The sequence below is a fragment of the Lissotriton helveticus genome, chromosome 7 (assembly GCF_964261635.1).
Source record: "Lissotriton helveticus chromosome 7, aLisHel1.1, whole genome shotgun sequence".
NCBI lineage: Eukaryota > Metazoa > Chordata > Amphibia > Caudata > Salamandridae > Lissotriton > Lissotriton helveticus.
This window is the reverse complement of record NC_136068.1, coordinates 834,290,473-834,305,884: the sequence shown is the minus strand read 5'-3', so window position 1 is coordinate 834,305,884 and position 15,412 is coordinate 834,290,473. Positions and strand designations below refer to the sequence as shown.

At 51.5% G+C, this 15,412-nt stretch overlaps 1 protein-coding gene across 1 annotated transcript in view; it reads left to right on the top strand.

Annotated features, from left to right (window-relative positions):
- Window positions 1–15,149, top strand: part of ANKHD1 (ankyrin repeat and KH domain containing 1) — a 1,380,661-nt gene extending 1,365,512 nt beyond the window's left edge. The window contains exon 34 of the mRNA XM_078653327.1: window positions 14,646–15,149. Within this exon, the coding sequence (XP_078509453.1) occupies window positions 14,646–14,705 (60 nt within the window). The 3' untranslated portion in view covers window positions 14,706–15,149. The remainder of the gene's footprint in view (window positions 1–14,645) is intronic.
- Window positions 15,150–15,412: the final 263 nt, after the last annotated feature.

Below are 15,412 nucleotides of genomic sequence, written 5' to 3'. Positions count from 1 at the left end.
GCTTCTGATTATGTAATCGGTTTGTTGGGCCCTCCGTAGTACCGCCTCTTCTTCACTTGTAACCTCCCATGGCTACTGGCCCCTTTTACTTCTGTTACACGGTATGTGTTTATTATTCTGGAAGCACTGTTTTCTTTTTTCCTACTGTAGGCAGGACGACGTGCGCAGCCGGGACAATGGCGGCCGATTGTTTTAATTGTGAACAGACCTTAACGGTCAGCACTGTGCCAGCTTCACAAGCACCACGCTTAATCTGCTTGTTTGTTTTCTTTTAACTAGAGCTGGTTTTTCAGCAAAATGCCGGGCGTAACCTCCTAGGCTCTTGCTGCACCCGCTTTACGCCGTCCATGCTAGTTTGATTTACTGTAATTTTTTTCAAGCCGCTTACGCAGTGTGGCTGCCTCCGTCTCCCGCAGCTTCAGCCCTGGCCGGCTGGTGCTGCTGCTTGTTTAAAGTTTACGCACCGAATTTGAGCAAGTAGTTGTTTATTTAAAGGGTCTGCAATGTCCATTTGTAGACTAATGTGTACATTTTAGGGCAAATCGGATTGATAATAAACACAAATACTCACCCTCCCAATAATATGCCTCGACTAATTTTAAAGCGGCATCTTTGCTTGACATGTGAAAGGTGACTAACTTTTGTTAGTCCTCCAGAGGCACAGGCCTATTGAGGATCCTCTACATAAACCTTGTCACTTCCATTCGTGATGCCCGCTTTTCAACCCCTCGCACGCCACCACCATACACCAATGTACTGAAAATAAAAAACAAACACAACAACAAATGCATGAATCAAACGTTTGGTGTCAGAATTAATGATAATTAGATTGTGATGCTACTGTTAGGCTCATGTTTCTCCTAGCACACTAACTCTAACATCAAAATATAATTATAATTTCCAAGTAATATTATAACTCTTGTACTTTAAGTTTTAAGAACCTTCCCCTTTCGCATGCACACAGCTCTTTCCAATGCAAGGAAGTGGGAAGTATAATACATTCCTGTGACAAATCATCTGTGTGCACCAACCAGAAACTAGACCCCCTCATCCATGCACAGCTGCTGCTCAGTTTATGGTTTAGAACCTTCCTCATAAATCAACCTTCTGGGATTTGAACCGCCTCAAGCCTCTGTGTGCAGCCTCCTATCTGAAAGAGATCATTAGTTATAGATTCCTTACCTTAGAATTACCCCTAGGTGTCGGACTGGAGCCAGAGAATTTTTCTCTTAGCAGTACCCCTGCGTGTCGGTAGGTGGTGTCGGTCGACTCCGTCGTCGTCATCTTGTTCGCAAGGAATAACGTTGCAGTGTCTACATAAACGCCATCTTTATCCGCATCAGCCTAGTGCAGATCCGGAGAGAGCTACCCCTTAGTCACTTTTTGACTAAACTTTTTCTCGACTTTTGGTGACTTCTTTTTGAGTCTAATGACTCCTGCTGTATGAGAGATGTCCCATCGTTAGACCGGGTTTCAACGGTGCGAGGCCTGTAACTGCCTAATGTTCGTTACAGACCCCCACCTTGTGTGCCTTTGGTGCCTGGAGCCTGACCACGACCTGAGGTCGTGCTCCAACTGCCGGGCCATGAACCCGAAGTCTTTGCCTGAGCAGTCCCGAAAGTTGTTGGAGGCCCGGCATTCGGCTCCATGTCGCTCGAGGTCCTGATCGAGAGGAAGGTCTCTGGAACGATCACGGAGCCACCACAACCATTCGTCGTCCAAGTCTTCGAGGTCTTCGGGTACGTTGAAGCACAAGAAGAAGGCGAAGAAGCAGCGTCGGCTCTTCACTTGCTCCCCGTCGGTCGGCTGCTGCAACGCGGGACCAGAGCATTGTCGCTCTCTTGCTTAGTCTTTAGAGCCCACTCCAGGGACGGCTCTGAGTTTCCTTTCCTTTCCCGGTGCCGGAGCGTCCCCTGCCCAGCTTCGAGCTTTCTACGAAGTGCTTCACAGAATCTTTGGTCAGCCCGACTCCGCCGGCGCGCCTTCGAACCCCGTGAACTCGGCTCGGGCCCTGGGCCTTCGATGCCAGCAGCTCCTGCCCAGTCATCAGAGGCCCCTTAAGGATCGAGGCCTGGATCCGAAACGACAACGGTCTACCTTACGGTACCTTCCCCGTTTGTGCCTCTGTTCATCCCTGGTGGTCTTTTCTGGCCTGAATAGCAACCAGAGGAGGGTGAAAAGGACTGGGAGGGGTCTGTAGACCCTTTGGCTGACCAGCTTGAAGACCCAGACTGATGAGCGGACCTGGGGGACGCCAGTGGTCTGGATACTTCCCCAGACCTTGGCATGCTCTCCCCTCCTACTGTGGCTACAGAGGAGGGAGCCTCAAAGGCAGCAATATTGCTTAGGGCTGCTGAGGCCTTGGACCTGGCGCTTTCTACTGTGACAGTCAGGACTAACCTCCTGACATAGGTGCTTCAACCAGCGCAGGCCTCTTCGGAGCCCCTTCTGCCTTTTAATGAAGCCCTCACCGATGTCCTTCTGGGCACTTGGTCCAAGTCCAGCACAGGGGCTCCTGTGGACAGGATGATTGCCAGATGCCACGGCCTGGCCCCGGGAAACCCACTTTTCGTCTCCCAACACCCTACCCACAAGAGCTTGGTGATCCAAGCCTCGTCCTCTAAGGGCGCATTCCCTACTGCTCCTCCAGAGAGGGAATCCAAGATGCTGACCACCTTGGGAAAAAGATGTTTTCTTCCGCCATCTTAGCGTTGTGGTTGGTGAATACTGCATGCCTCTTGGGCCGTTTTACCCATACAGTGTGGGATACAGTTGCGCATGTGCCGCCACAGTGTCCGGAGGAGGCCTGGGCCGTTCTCACCCGCGCGGTGGCAGAGGGTAGAGATGCATAAATTCACAATCCGATATGGGCTGGATACCGCTGACTCACTTGGCCGAACGGTTTCTACATCAGCCCTGAGGCGCTACCCCTAGTTGAGGACGTCTGTTTTTTCTGGGGATGTCCAATCCAACTTACTGGACATGCCCTTTGATGGTCGTTGCCTTTTTGGTGACACGGCAGACTCCGCGCTTGAGGGTTTCAAGGATTATAGGGCTACGGCAAGAACGTGGGCCTCGCGGCAACCTCTCGCTCCACGCAGTCTGCTTTTCGGCCCTTTCGTGGCTACGGAAGGGGTGCCCCACCATGTTCGATCCAGTCAAGCCACCGGTTCACGCAAGCTGGCCAGCTTGTGCCTGGCCGCGGACGTGGGGCCCAGCGATATGGGTCTGGGGGCCAGCGGGCGGCCAGTCCACCCATAACCCCCCTGCAGCAGCCTCCAAACCTTCCTAGTCCGACCTTTCAGGGCCACCAGAGGCCAGTGGGCAACAGAATTAGCCATCACCTTCCCCACTGGCAAAACATCACGTCGGACAGGTGGGTTTTGCATGTAGTCCGAAGGGGCTACTCCCTCCTCCTAGAGACTACCCCTCTCTCCATGCCACCATCCTTTCATTGCATGTCGGAAGATCACTTGGCCCTTCTCCGCCAGGAAGTTTCAGCATTCTTGGCCAAGGGAGCTATTGAAAGGGTCAGTGTGCCAGAAGTACCTAGTGGTTGCTTCTCCCACTAATTTCTGGTACCCAAGAAGGACAAAGGCCTGCGTCCTCTCTTAGACCTCAGGGCCCTCAACTGTTTCCTCCGGAAGGGGAAGTTCAGGATAATCACTTTGGCTCAGGTCCTGTCTGCCCTTGACCCTGGAGACTGGATGGTAGCATTGGACTTGCAGGACGCATATGCCACCTGGCATGATCCACCAGCAATCTCACCGAAATCTGGGAAAGAGGCTGAAACTTCGGTATCATAGCCCAAATATCCCAGACTCTATGCTATGGAGGATTATCCCGAAACTGTGCTGTATTCAGAACTGCTCCGATTGAGCTGCGACAGTTGACAGTTTTCAACCTTCCTCCCGAAGTATGTAATGTCATCTTGGCAGCCAGGTGTTCCTCCACTAAATCGGTATACGCATGTAGATGGAACAAGTTTGTGGCGTGGTGCACAGCAAAAACTGTGGATCCCCTCTCTGTCCCTCTTTCTGAGGTCCTCTTGTTCATCCTTTCTTTAGCCCAGCAGGGCTCTGCCTTGGGCACTCTTAAAGGCTACCTCTCAGCAAAATATCTGCCTTTCTCCGCCTTCCTGATCAGCCTTCTCTCCCCTATTGTAAATAGATTCCTAAAGGGCATTACTCTTTTCTTTCCTCCTTCTCCTTTCGTAATGCCACAATGGGACTTGAATCTTGTCCTTACTTACCTTTTGTGTGTTCCCTTCGAGCCATTACATAACTGTCCTCTTCGACTTCTTACTTTGAAGACTGCCTACTTGCTCGCCATCACCTCTGCTCGCAGGGTGAGTGAGCTTCAAGCTCTATCCTCAAAGCCTCCTTTTATTGCAGTCCATCCAGACAAAGTGGTCCTTCGCACTAGGCTCTTTTCTTCCCAAAGTGGTTACCTCTTTCCACATAGGTCAGACCATCACTGTGCCTACCTTCTTCCCGCCTCAGTACCCTTCCAAAGAGGAGGAGAGACCACCCTCTGGACCCAAAGCGGGCGCTGTCTTTCTACCTTGACCGCACTAAAAATTTCCGGGTCGACGATCAACTGTTCGTTGGTTATGTGAGCGCTAAAAAATTCCGGGCCATACAAAAACACTCCATTTCTAGATGGGTTGTCCTATGCATTAAAATCTGCTGTTCATTGGCGAAAAAGGAACCTCCAGTGGGTTTGCACGCCCACTCTACCAGGACAGTATCCTCTACTGCTTTGGTACGTGGAGTTCCACTCATTGACATCTGCCAGGTAGCCACATGGGCCTCCTTGCACACATTCACCAAACATTATTGCCTGGATAGCCAAGTCCGAAGAGACGTCTTTTTTGGCCGTTCTGTTCGCCCAAGATATTCTGGTGTGAACTTAGTTCGCAGCCCCACCTCCGTGGTTGGCATTGCTGGGGTACCTATTCTAGGGTAAGGAATCTACAACTAATGGTCTCTTTCAGATGAACAAGTTACTTACCTTCGGTAACGATGTATCTGTAAGAGTCATATATTAGTTATAGATTCCTTACCGCCCCACCTATCCTCCCCGTTCTGCAAACTGACTTCTAGGGATAGGGACTCCCTCCCAGGGCCCTAGTTATTTGCACCAGTGGTCAGTGTCTTGCATGACTCTGCTTCTGGTGTGGAAAGTCATGTCAGAACTGATGTCCTCGCGCATGGGCGGCGTCTATGTAGACACCGCAACATCATCCTGCCGAACACGATGCCGACGGCGGACCCGGAGTCGACCGACGCCACATACCGACGCGCAGGGGTACTGCTGAGAGAAAAATTCTCCGGATCCAGTCTGACGCCTGGAGGTAATTATAAGGTAAGGAATCTAGAACTAATATATGTCTCTTACAGATACATCGTTACCGAAGGTAAGTAACTTGTTCTTTAAGCTCTGTAAACCAGAATGGGTTGTCTGTACTTTTTGCACGGTGTGCCCTTACATTAGCCTGAACATATAAAATCATCTTCCTACATCAGCCCTCATTGTTAAGTCCCCAGATGTTATACGCGTTTTAAAAGGTTTGCATTTGTTTCCTCCGTATCCCTTTGTCATGCTACTGTGGGACCTTAAATTGGTCCTCCCTCACATTTCTGATGTGCACTCCCTTCAAGCCACTTCACAGTTGCTCCTCTTGGTTTTTCACCATCAAGACAGTATGACCTTCAGACTCTGTCAACCTGCCGTTAGCCACCTTCTTCCTACACAAGCTGGTCTTGCGGACCCAGGCATTTTTCTTGTCTAAAACTGTGACACCGTTCCATGTTGGTCAGAACAGCACCTTACCGGCATTCTAAGCTCTGCCTCACCTCTCGGTGGAGGTGGACATACTCCACACTTGGATCCTAAGAGAGCACTGAACTTTTACATTGATCCTACCAAAGAACATCAGGTGGATGATCAGCTCCTTGTGGGGTTTACTTGAGCGATAAAATGCATGGCTGTGCAGAAGAGAACAATCTGTTGCTGGATTGAGCTCTGCATTCATATTTGCTGCGCATTGGCTATAAAGCAGCCTCCGGGAGGACTGCCTGATCATGCTACCGGAGTCAAAGCTGTTACCCTTGCCTTGGCATGTTGTGTCCATGTGCTGGACATGTTCCAGGTAGCTACTTGGGTGTCCCTCCGTAGGTTCACGAAGCACTGTTGTCTGGACAGTCTAGTTCGCCAAGAGGGACATTTTGCCCGCTCGGTCCTGCAGGAATTTGTGGGTTGAGTCCATCCACAGACCTCTCCGAATAGGTACTGCCTTGGTATCTAGTCAGAAGGTGAAGAATCTTCAGCTAGAAGTCTCTATCAGAAGAACAAGCTACTTACCTTCTGTAACACTCTTTCTGGTAGAGACTCTAGCTGCAAATTCCTCACCGGCCCTCCCATACTCCCTGTTCTCTGTGTGGCCTTCGACATTAATAGGATCCCATGTCTTGGAATCTTCTCACTGGTCACACCAATTTGCTTTTGGGGCTCTGTGTCTGGGGGCTCAGACAGTCTGGAAGCAACTGACGTCAGCGCACATTAGTGGCGCCTATGGACGTTCTGCAAGTCATTTCCAGAGTGGAACATGTCATTGGGAAGCCACATGGCACCACCTACTGGCGTACAGAGATACTTATGAAAAGTTTCCAGATCGAATATGATGCCTGGGTAATATTGGAAAGGTGAGGCAGCCTGGTACTTAAACAAGTACGGCAGAGCGGGCTTTCATCTTCTCTGCCAGGACGCACCTAAACTGTGGGCATGGCTTATGCCAGCAGCATTTGGTTGGTTGTCAACTATTTTTTGAATACGATGATTAACAGCCTAAGTCAGCGTCATCTTGCTGGCCAATAGTGGCGCCTATATACCTAGAGGTGGTACTATGCATCTTTGCCCTCTGTGTCACCCTTGTAATGGGCCTGTACAACTCAAGAAAATGTGTGTTGCCTTATGTTCTGTTATGAACAGCCTGGCCGAGGGAGTGGGTGTTCTCCATTTTCCCCTCTTCTCCCCAGTTCTCCAACTTATGGCATATCTCTCTCGCAGTTGGAGGGGTAGGTTTTGCACCTCAACCTCTTGAGCCTCCACCTTCATGCCTAGAGATTGAGGGGGCTATGTCACAATTGAGCAGGCTGTTTCACTTCTTTTCACTTGCCACTGGAGATTCCCGTGTGATAATCCTTCTGAAGATACCACAACTACCAAAGGATTGCTACTTTGTTGTGTTAGTGGGATTGCTATTTTATCATCTGTAATACTTTACGATAAGGAGCTTCCTGGCCTAGATTTTGGTCCATTTGTCCACTTGCACTCAACAAACATATCTGAAAGAAACTGGTTAGTGTTAGATTCCTTACCGTGGAATATTCCCAGGCGTCAGACTGGATCCGGAAAGTTTTGCGTAGCAGTACCCCTGCGCGTCAGTAGGCGTTGTCTGCGGCTCCGCGTCCGTTGTCGTGGTCGCCGGGATGGTGTTGTCGGAGTACTTAGAGGCCGCCCTCGCGCGCTGACGTCGGATCTGGGAAGAGCAGTACTCCTAGTCACTTTTTTACTAACTTTTTCGATCTATTTTGGATCTTCTCGGACCGATTCTCGACTCCGGTGCCGATAGGGATGCCCGGGTTCAAACCCTGCGACGACTGTAACCGACTGATGTCGGTTACCGACCCCCACCGTTGGTGCCTTTATTGCCTCGGGGCTGACCATGATGACAAGTTGTGCCCCAACTGCCGGGCCTTGATGTCGAAGGCTAGGGGCAGTGGTCCCGTAAGCTCCTCGAGATCCGGCAGTCGGCCTCGTGCCGCTCGAGGTCCCGGTCCAGGAGGAGGTCGAGGGACCGGTCGCAGGGCCACAGTCATCACTGCTCGGGGAGTCGATACCACTTGTCCTGCTCCAAGTCCTCAGGTAAGTCGAGGCACTAGAAGTCGAAGAAGCGACATCGCTCTTCTGACTCCCCCCGACGCTCGCGCGGCCGGGGGTTCGGGCGACACCGCCCACGCGGCTCGGCTGGAGCCACAAGCGCCGCGTCCAGCTCCATACGCGCCGGTCCATGGGCTGAACGCGACACCGGAGGAGATCAGCGCCTTCCTCATGGCCATGAGGTCGCGCTTCCCTCCATCAGGTCCCGCAGAGGTGCCTTCAGGCCCCGCGGACCCGTCTAAGAGCCCAAGCGAGCCGGCAGCTTCGGCCCGGCGCCGTCGGGTGCTTCGGTGCCGTCGACGACTTAGGTCCCGACGCCGCAGGGTTCCTCAGGATTCAGGCCTGGATCCGTCACGACACCAGTCGACCTTATGACCCCTCTGCCGACGTCGTCACCAGGGGTGTCGCCCCCCGGTGCCATCCTCGGGCAGCGGCCCCGATCCCCAGTCCGGATCCAGCTTCGAACCGGCGCCGCCCGTGCCGTTTTCGACACCGATCAGTGAGCCCTTCACCGACGACCCGGCTCCATCATTTCTTCCTGACCTTCAGGAGATGGATGACGAGGGGGATTGGGAGGGGTCTGAGGACCCTCTGGCACTGCAGTGCCAGTTGAGCCAGGACTGGGCAGACGAACTGGGGGAGGCCAGTGGTCTGGATACTTCACCCGACACTGGTTTTGACTCCCCTCCTACCGTGGCTACGGAGGAGGGGGCTGCTTACAGCGTGGTGTTGACTAGGGCAACCAAGGCCTTGCTTCTTGAGCTCCCAGTCGCGGCAATGAGGACTAACCTCCTCACTGAGGTGCTCAAACCGCAGGCAAGGTTTCTGAGCCTCTCCTGCCGTTCAATGAAGCCCTCACTGACGTTCTGTTGGGCACCTGGTCCAAGCCCTCTACAGGCCTCTCTGTAGATCGGAACGTGGCCCGAAGCCACCGCCCGGCTCAGGATCTACCCCAGTTTCCTGTCTGTTAACCCCACCCCTGAGAGCCTGGTGATCCAGACCTCAACTTCCCAGACCGCATTCCCGACCGCCCCTCCGGATCGGGAATCCAAAAGGTACGACCAGTTCGGTAAGAAGCTGTTTTCCTCACTAAGTTTGGGGTTGCGGTCTGTCATCAGCGCCTGCCTTTTGGGCCGTTACTCCCACTCTTTGTAAAATACGGTTGCGGAAGTGCTGCCATAGTGCCCGGCGGAGGTCCAGGCAAAGCTTGCCCAGGGAAGGGATGCAGCACGATATTCTATTCGGTGTGGACTGGATACCATGGACTCGCTAGGCAGGGTGATTGCAATGACGGCGGTTCGCCGCCACGCCTGGCTGAGGTCCGCCAACTTTTCAAGATGTCCAAGCCTCTCTTATGGACATGCCCTTTGATGGCCGTCGCCTCTTTGGCGACAAGGCGGACAACGCGCTGGAGCGTTTCAAGGACACCAGGGCTACGGCCAAGTCCTTGGGCCTCAGCCAACGCCAGCAGACTTCCGCCCCTTTCGTGGCCAAGGAAGGGGCGCCCCCACACGTACAGCTAGCCACAGGCCGCAGAACAAACCTCAACGCGGTAACCGCCGTGGCGGTGCCGGGGGACACCGGCAGGGTCAGTCCACACCCGCCCCCGCAGCATCTGCCTCAAAATACTCCGAGTTTTCAGGCCCATTCGACACCAGTGGGGGGCAGGGTTCGCCATCACCTCCTCCACTGGCGCTCCATCACCTCGGACAGGTGGGTGCTGCAAATCGTCCGAGGGGCTACTCCCTCCCCTTCGAGGCGACCCCTCCAGCCATGCCACCGCAGTACCACCGCATGTTGGGGGATCACTTGATACTTCTGCAGGAGGAAGTTACGGCCCTCTTGGCCAAGGGGGCCGTCGAGCGCGTTCCTGGGCCATAAGTAGGACTTGGTTGCTATTCCCACTACTTTCTGGTACCCAGGAAGGGCAAAGGGGGCCTCCGGAAGGAGAAGTTCAAGATGCTGATTTTGGCTCTGGTCCTAGCTGCCCTGGACCCGGAAGACTGGATGGTAGCGTTGGACTTGCAGGACGCTTATTTCCACTTCCCCGTCCTGCCGGCCCACCGGCGTTACCTGCGGTTCACGGTAGGCCACGAGCACTTTCAGTTTACCGTGCTCCCCTTCGGCCTTACCAGCGCCCCACGGGTGTTCACGAAAGTGATGGCGGTCATCGCAGCTCATCTGCGCAGGTTAGGGGTTTGTCTTCCCCTATCTCGACGATTGGTTGTTGAAGGCGGGCTCGCCCCAGACAGTCGTCTCCCACCTCCAGACTACCGCCGACCTCCTGCACTCGCTGGGGTTCTCCATCAACGTGCCGAAGTCACACCTGTGCCCCTCGCAGAGGCTCCTTTTCATCAGAGCGGTTCTGGACTCCGCGCAGTTTCGGGTTTATCCCCCCCGAACAGCGGGTTCGGGATATTCAGGTTCTGATTCCGGTCTTTCAGCCTTTATCCAGAGTCTCGGTCAGGTTGACACTGCGGCTCCTGGGACTGATGGCCTCCTGCATCCTTCTGGTGCATCACGCCCGGTGGCGAATGCGGGCTCTGCAGTGGGACCTGAAGTTTCAGTGGGCACAGCATCAGGGCAACCTGTCATACTGCGTCCGGATCTTGGAGGGCACTGTGAAAGAGTTGCAGTGGTGGCTCACAAACCACGATGGGGTCAGCGGCAGATCTCGCTCCCTTCCCCAACCGGAGCATGTAGTAGTAACAAATGCGTCCCTCCAGGGATGGGGAGGCCACATGGTAGAGCGGGGTATCAGAGGCCTCTGGTCTCCGGCGGAGTCCCGGCTCCACATCAACCTTCTGAAGCTGCGGGTGATCCGGCTTGCACTGAAAGCATTCCTTCCCTCTGTCCGGGGAAGTGTAGTGCAGGTGTTTACGGATAACACCACCGCCATGTGGTACTGCAACAAACCGGGCGGAATGGGGTTGTGGCCCCTTTGTAATGAGGCTCTGCGCCTCTGGACGGGGCAGGAACACCAGGGCGTCACCCTGGTGGTTCAACACCTAGCAGGTTCCCCGAACGCCAGTGCCGTCGAACTCAGCCGCCGGTGCATGATGGATCACGAATGGCTTCTGAACTCGGACGTGGCGCAAGTTCTCTTTCAGCAGTGGGGAGAGCCTTGGTTAGATCTATTCGCCACCGAAGAGAACCCGCAATGTCATCAGTTCTGCGCGTTGGAATTTCCAAGGTGGCACTCGCTCCGCGAATCTTTTCGTCACGAGTGGAGCTGCGGTCTGTTGTACGCCTTTCCGCCTATACCACTTCTACCCAGAGTGCTGAAGAAGATCAGGCGGGACCGGGCCCAAGTCATCCTGGTGGCTCCGGACTGGGCACGAAGATACTGGTATCGCGAGCTATTCAGCATGTCATTCCATCCCCCGATTCGTCTGCCTACTCAGGAGGACCTTCTGTCGCAGCAGCAGGGGACGGTCCTCCGCCCGAACCTGTCCAGCCTCCACCTCCATGCGTGGAGATTGAGCGGCGGCAGTTGAGGCCATTTGACTTGCCTCCTGAAGTCTGTGATGTGATTCTGGCAGCCAGGCGTCCCTCCACGAAATCGGTATACGCCTGCAGGTGGAACAAATTTGTGGCATGGTGCACAGCAAAGGCTGTGGATCCTCTTCCCCCCTTTCAAAGGTTATCTCCTTCCTTCTTTCTCTTGCCCGGCAAGGTGCTGCTCTGGGCACTCTTAAGGGCTACCTCTGGCATTTCTGCCTTCTTGAAGCTTCCTGATCAACCTTCTCTTTTCAAGTCTCCTGTTGTAAATAGATTCTTGAAGGGCATCAGGCACATGTGTCCTCCTGTTCCTTTCATGATGCCTCAGTGGGACTTGAACCATGTGCGCTCCTTTCGGGACACTTCACAATTGCCCTCTTCGTCTTCTGACTCTTAAGACTGCATTCCTGGTTGGCCTAACCTCTACGCGGAGAGTGAGTGAGCTCCAGGCTCAATCTTCTAAACCTCCTTTACTTTCTGTCCATCAGGAAAAGGTTGTTAAGAACGGGTCCTTCTTTCCTGCCCAAGGTGGTTACAGCCTTTCACATCGGGCAGTCCATCACCTTGCCCACCTTCTTTCCGCCTCTGCATCCCTCGAAAGAGGAAGAGAGGCTCCACCGTCTGGACCCAAAACGTGTGCTCTCCTTCTATCTTGATCACACACGCCAGTTCCGGGTGGATGACCATCTCTTTTTTGGTTACGTGGGCGCGAAGAAGGTACGGGCGGTGCACAAAAGGACCATCTCTCGGTGGGTCGTGTTGTGCATCAAGGTCTGTTATTCCTTGGCTAAGAAGAAGCTCCCGTTTGGGCTGAGGGCCCATTCTACTCGGGCCACAGCGGCTACTTCTGCCCTGGGTTGGGGAGTCCCCTTGCAGGACATATGTCATGCAGCTACGTGGGCCTCGCTGCACACGTTTGCTAGACACTACTGCCTGGACAGCCAAGTCCGGAGAGATGGCTGTTCCGTTCTCCAGGACTTTCTGGTGTGATCTTGGTCCGCAGACCCACCACCGGGGTTGGTATTGCTGGGGTATCTATTCTAAGGTAAGGAATCTAACACTAACCTGTTTCTTTCAGATGCACAAGTTACTTAACTTCGGTAACGATATATCTGTAAGAAACAGTAGTTAGCGTTAGTTTCCTTACCGCCCCACCCATCCTCCCCGTTTTGCAGACCGATATCTAGGGTTAAGGTATTTCCCTTCGAGGGCCCTAGTTTTATGGCACCAGTGTCGGTCTCTGGCATGGCTCTGCGTTCCTGGTGCGGAAAGCTATGTACAAGAACTGATGTCAGCGCGCGAAGGCGGCGTCTAAGTACTCCAACGTCATCCCGGCGACCACGATGCCAACGACGGACACGGAGCCGCAGACGACGCCTACCGACGCACAGGGGTACTGCTACGCAAAACTTTCCGGATCCAGTCTGACGCCTGGGGATATTCTAAGATGAGGAATCTAACACTAACTACTGTTTCTTACAGATATATCGTTACCGAAGGTAAGTAACTTGTGCGACATGCATCTCCTGTGAAAGTGCCTTGTTGTTAACAGTGCCATGCACCATTTAAGGGCTACAGTGACAGACAGCTCCACACGTACATTTTCCTTTGTGAGTTTCTACAAAAATGTGCATACTTTATGTAGCAATTCTTAAATGTGATACAAAAGGGGATGATGGACGGAGCGTTTGAGCAAATCAAACACTCACCCCCAGTCAACTGATCTGGGTTTAATCCATCACCATTCTTTAGCTCACTCAGCCACCCCATTTCAGACATGGCCATATGCAAATCAGTCTGACCCTGTGCCTCATGGGAACAGTCCAGCCCGAACTGCCAAGCCATGTCTTCCCTGGACTGAAAACAAGCATCCTGGGACCGGTTTCGGATTCATAATCCTCATCAGCCAGGCTATCTTGAATCCAGTGGCCAAGTGAGCAAGGGACTCACGTCTGAGCATACCCTGCCACACTTAGGGCGAACAAAGCGATACAAAAGGGGATGATGGACGGAGCGTTTGAGCAAATCAAACACTCACCCCCAGTCAGTTGGCATTTCGAGCTGGACTGTTCCCATGAGGCACAAGGTCAGACTGATTTGTATATGGCCATGTCTGAACTGGGGTGGCTGAGTGAGCTAAAGAATGGTGATGGATTAAACCCAGATCAGTTGACTGAGGGTGAGTGTTTGATTTGCTCGAACGCTCCGTCCATCATCCCCTTTTGTATCGCAATTCTTAAATGTTGCATAGTCTTAACCAAAAATTATACACCGCTATGAGAAATCATAGCAGAGAACTGCATACCTATGCTAACCCAGAGTTGAGAAAAACCTAGCTGTGCATCTAATATTTTATATACATAATAAAATCAGACACTCATCTTCGTAGTTGCGCAGCATGCTCCTTCTGCTGACATCTGGGAATCACATAAGTAGTTGATCTTTAATATCTTTGTAGCATAACAGATGGATGTGAATGCAGCTGTCTATAGTTAAATATAGGTCGAACAGCTGTCGTCAAACATCGCGAGGAAGTATGCTTCCTGTTCACAAGACTCCTAGATTACACTGCATTCTGTTACGGTATTCAGATGTGTAGAGCTGACCATCACCCAGGAGCGTATCCTGACCTAGAGACTCAACTGCTTTTATAAATGGAGCTTGTGACTCTATATATGTTCCATCATATGAACATTCTTACCTATAACAATTTGTAATAACTGCAGATACTCTTGTGACTCTCCCACTTCCCTTGGAAATGAAGAACTTCTAATTATGGGAATTTGACAAATTATGGCCAAAGTGGAGTTACAAAACCTTTATGACAGAGGAGGGTGGCTGAGAAGCTTTTATTTCCTTTCCTTAAATGGGCATACTAGTTGTTCCTCATATCCACATTTGGAACAGTAGTTATGCTCTCTGGGGGGCGGGGGGGGGGGGGGTTACAGTCAAGTGGTCCTCAGGGTGTCCCCTATCCTCAAATGTTTTTCCAGTTCTAGTTGTGCAAGACTTTCACAAGTTGACCGTGGAGGGCCAGGAATAGCACACATTCCATAGGTGAGTAAGCTTTCCTGATTTACATTGTTTTCTTAAAAAATTATAGTCGCTGATGAATGCAGTCCATGTTAAAAGTATATGTTAAATTGTAGCCCTTTCCTAATATATAATTTCTTTTATCTGACGCCTGTTTTCATCCACAGGTATGGGCTGGAACATGGACACCTCATATTGGCAATATGCACCTAAAATATGTCAATTAGATATTTGGAGAGTCAACCTTCAACTTTTTGGATTATCATTGATTCGGCTAAAACCCTGGAGAGTTTTCAACTATTTTTCTTTTTTTTAATGTTTTTGACGTGACTAAATCGTTCAAAGAATCTGCTGATAAAATGGAAATTTGATTTTTCCACTGTTCAACGCCACATTAATTTGTCTGTACTTTAAATTATATTTCTGGATTAGTTTGGCCATTTTGGACTGTTGGAGTGTTTTTTGGCTAGACAGTACTGACATTTTATTGTATACAGCAGCGAACTAGGTTACATGGTTCCAACTTTGCGCTGGTTAAACCATGTCAGTTTATTTACAGGCTTAAAAAAGTTGAGAAAATGCAATGTCGTACAGTGACTCTACTTTGCGTAGCCTGTATTAATGTGAAATATTTACCTGAATATTCAATAAAAAAAGATCCACAGTACTTATGTTACTTGTGCAAGTGTGATAATGTTAATTCTGAAAGTTAACATTCTATTGTACATTACTCGAGTGGTCAGATGGGCACTGAAATGAAATATAAAAATGAAAAACATACCTTCTGCAAAAACATTCATATCTTAGAACCAACCTTTCTCTGTATTTTTTTTTAATGTCAGATCTGAACTATCGCAAAAGCTACGTATAGTTAGCAGTCGTGCATTATGAAATTACCACACAGTGAAAATGAGCTGTTGGCACCAGAGCAGAT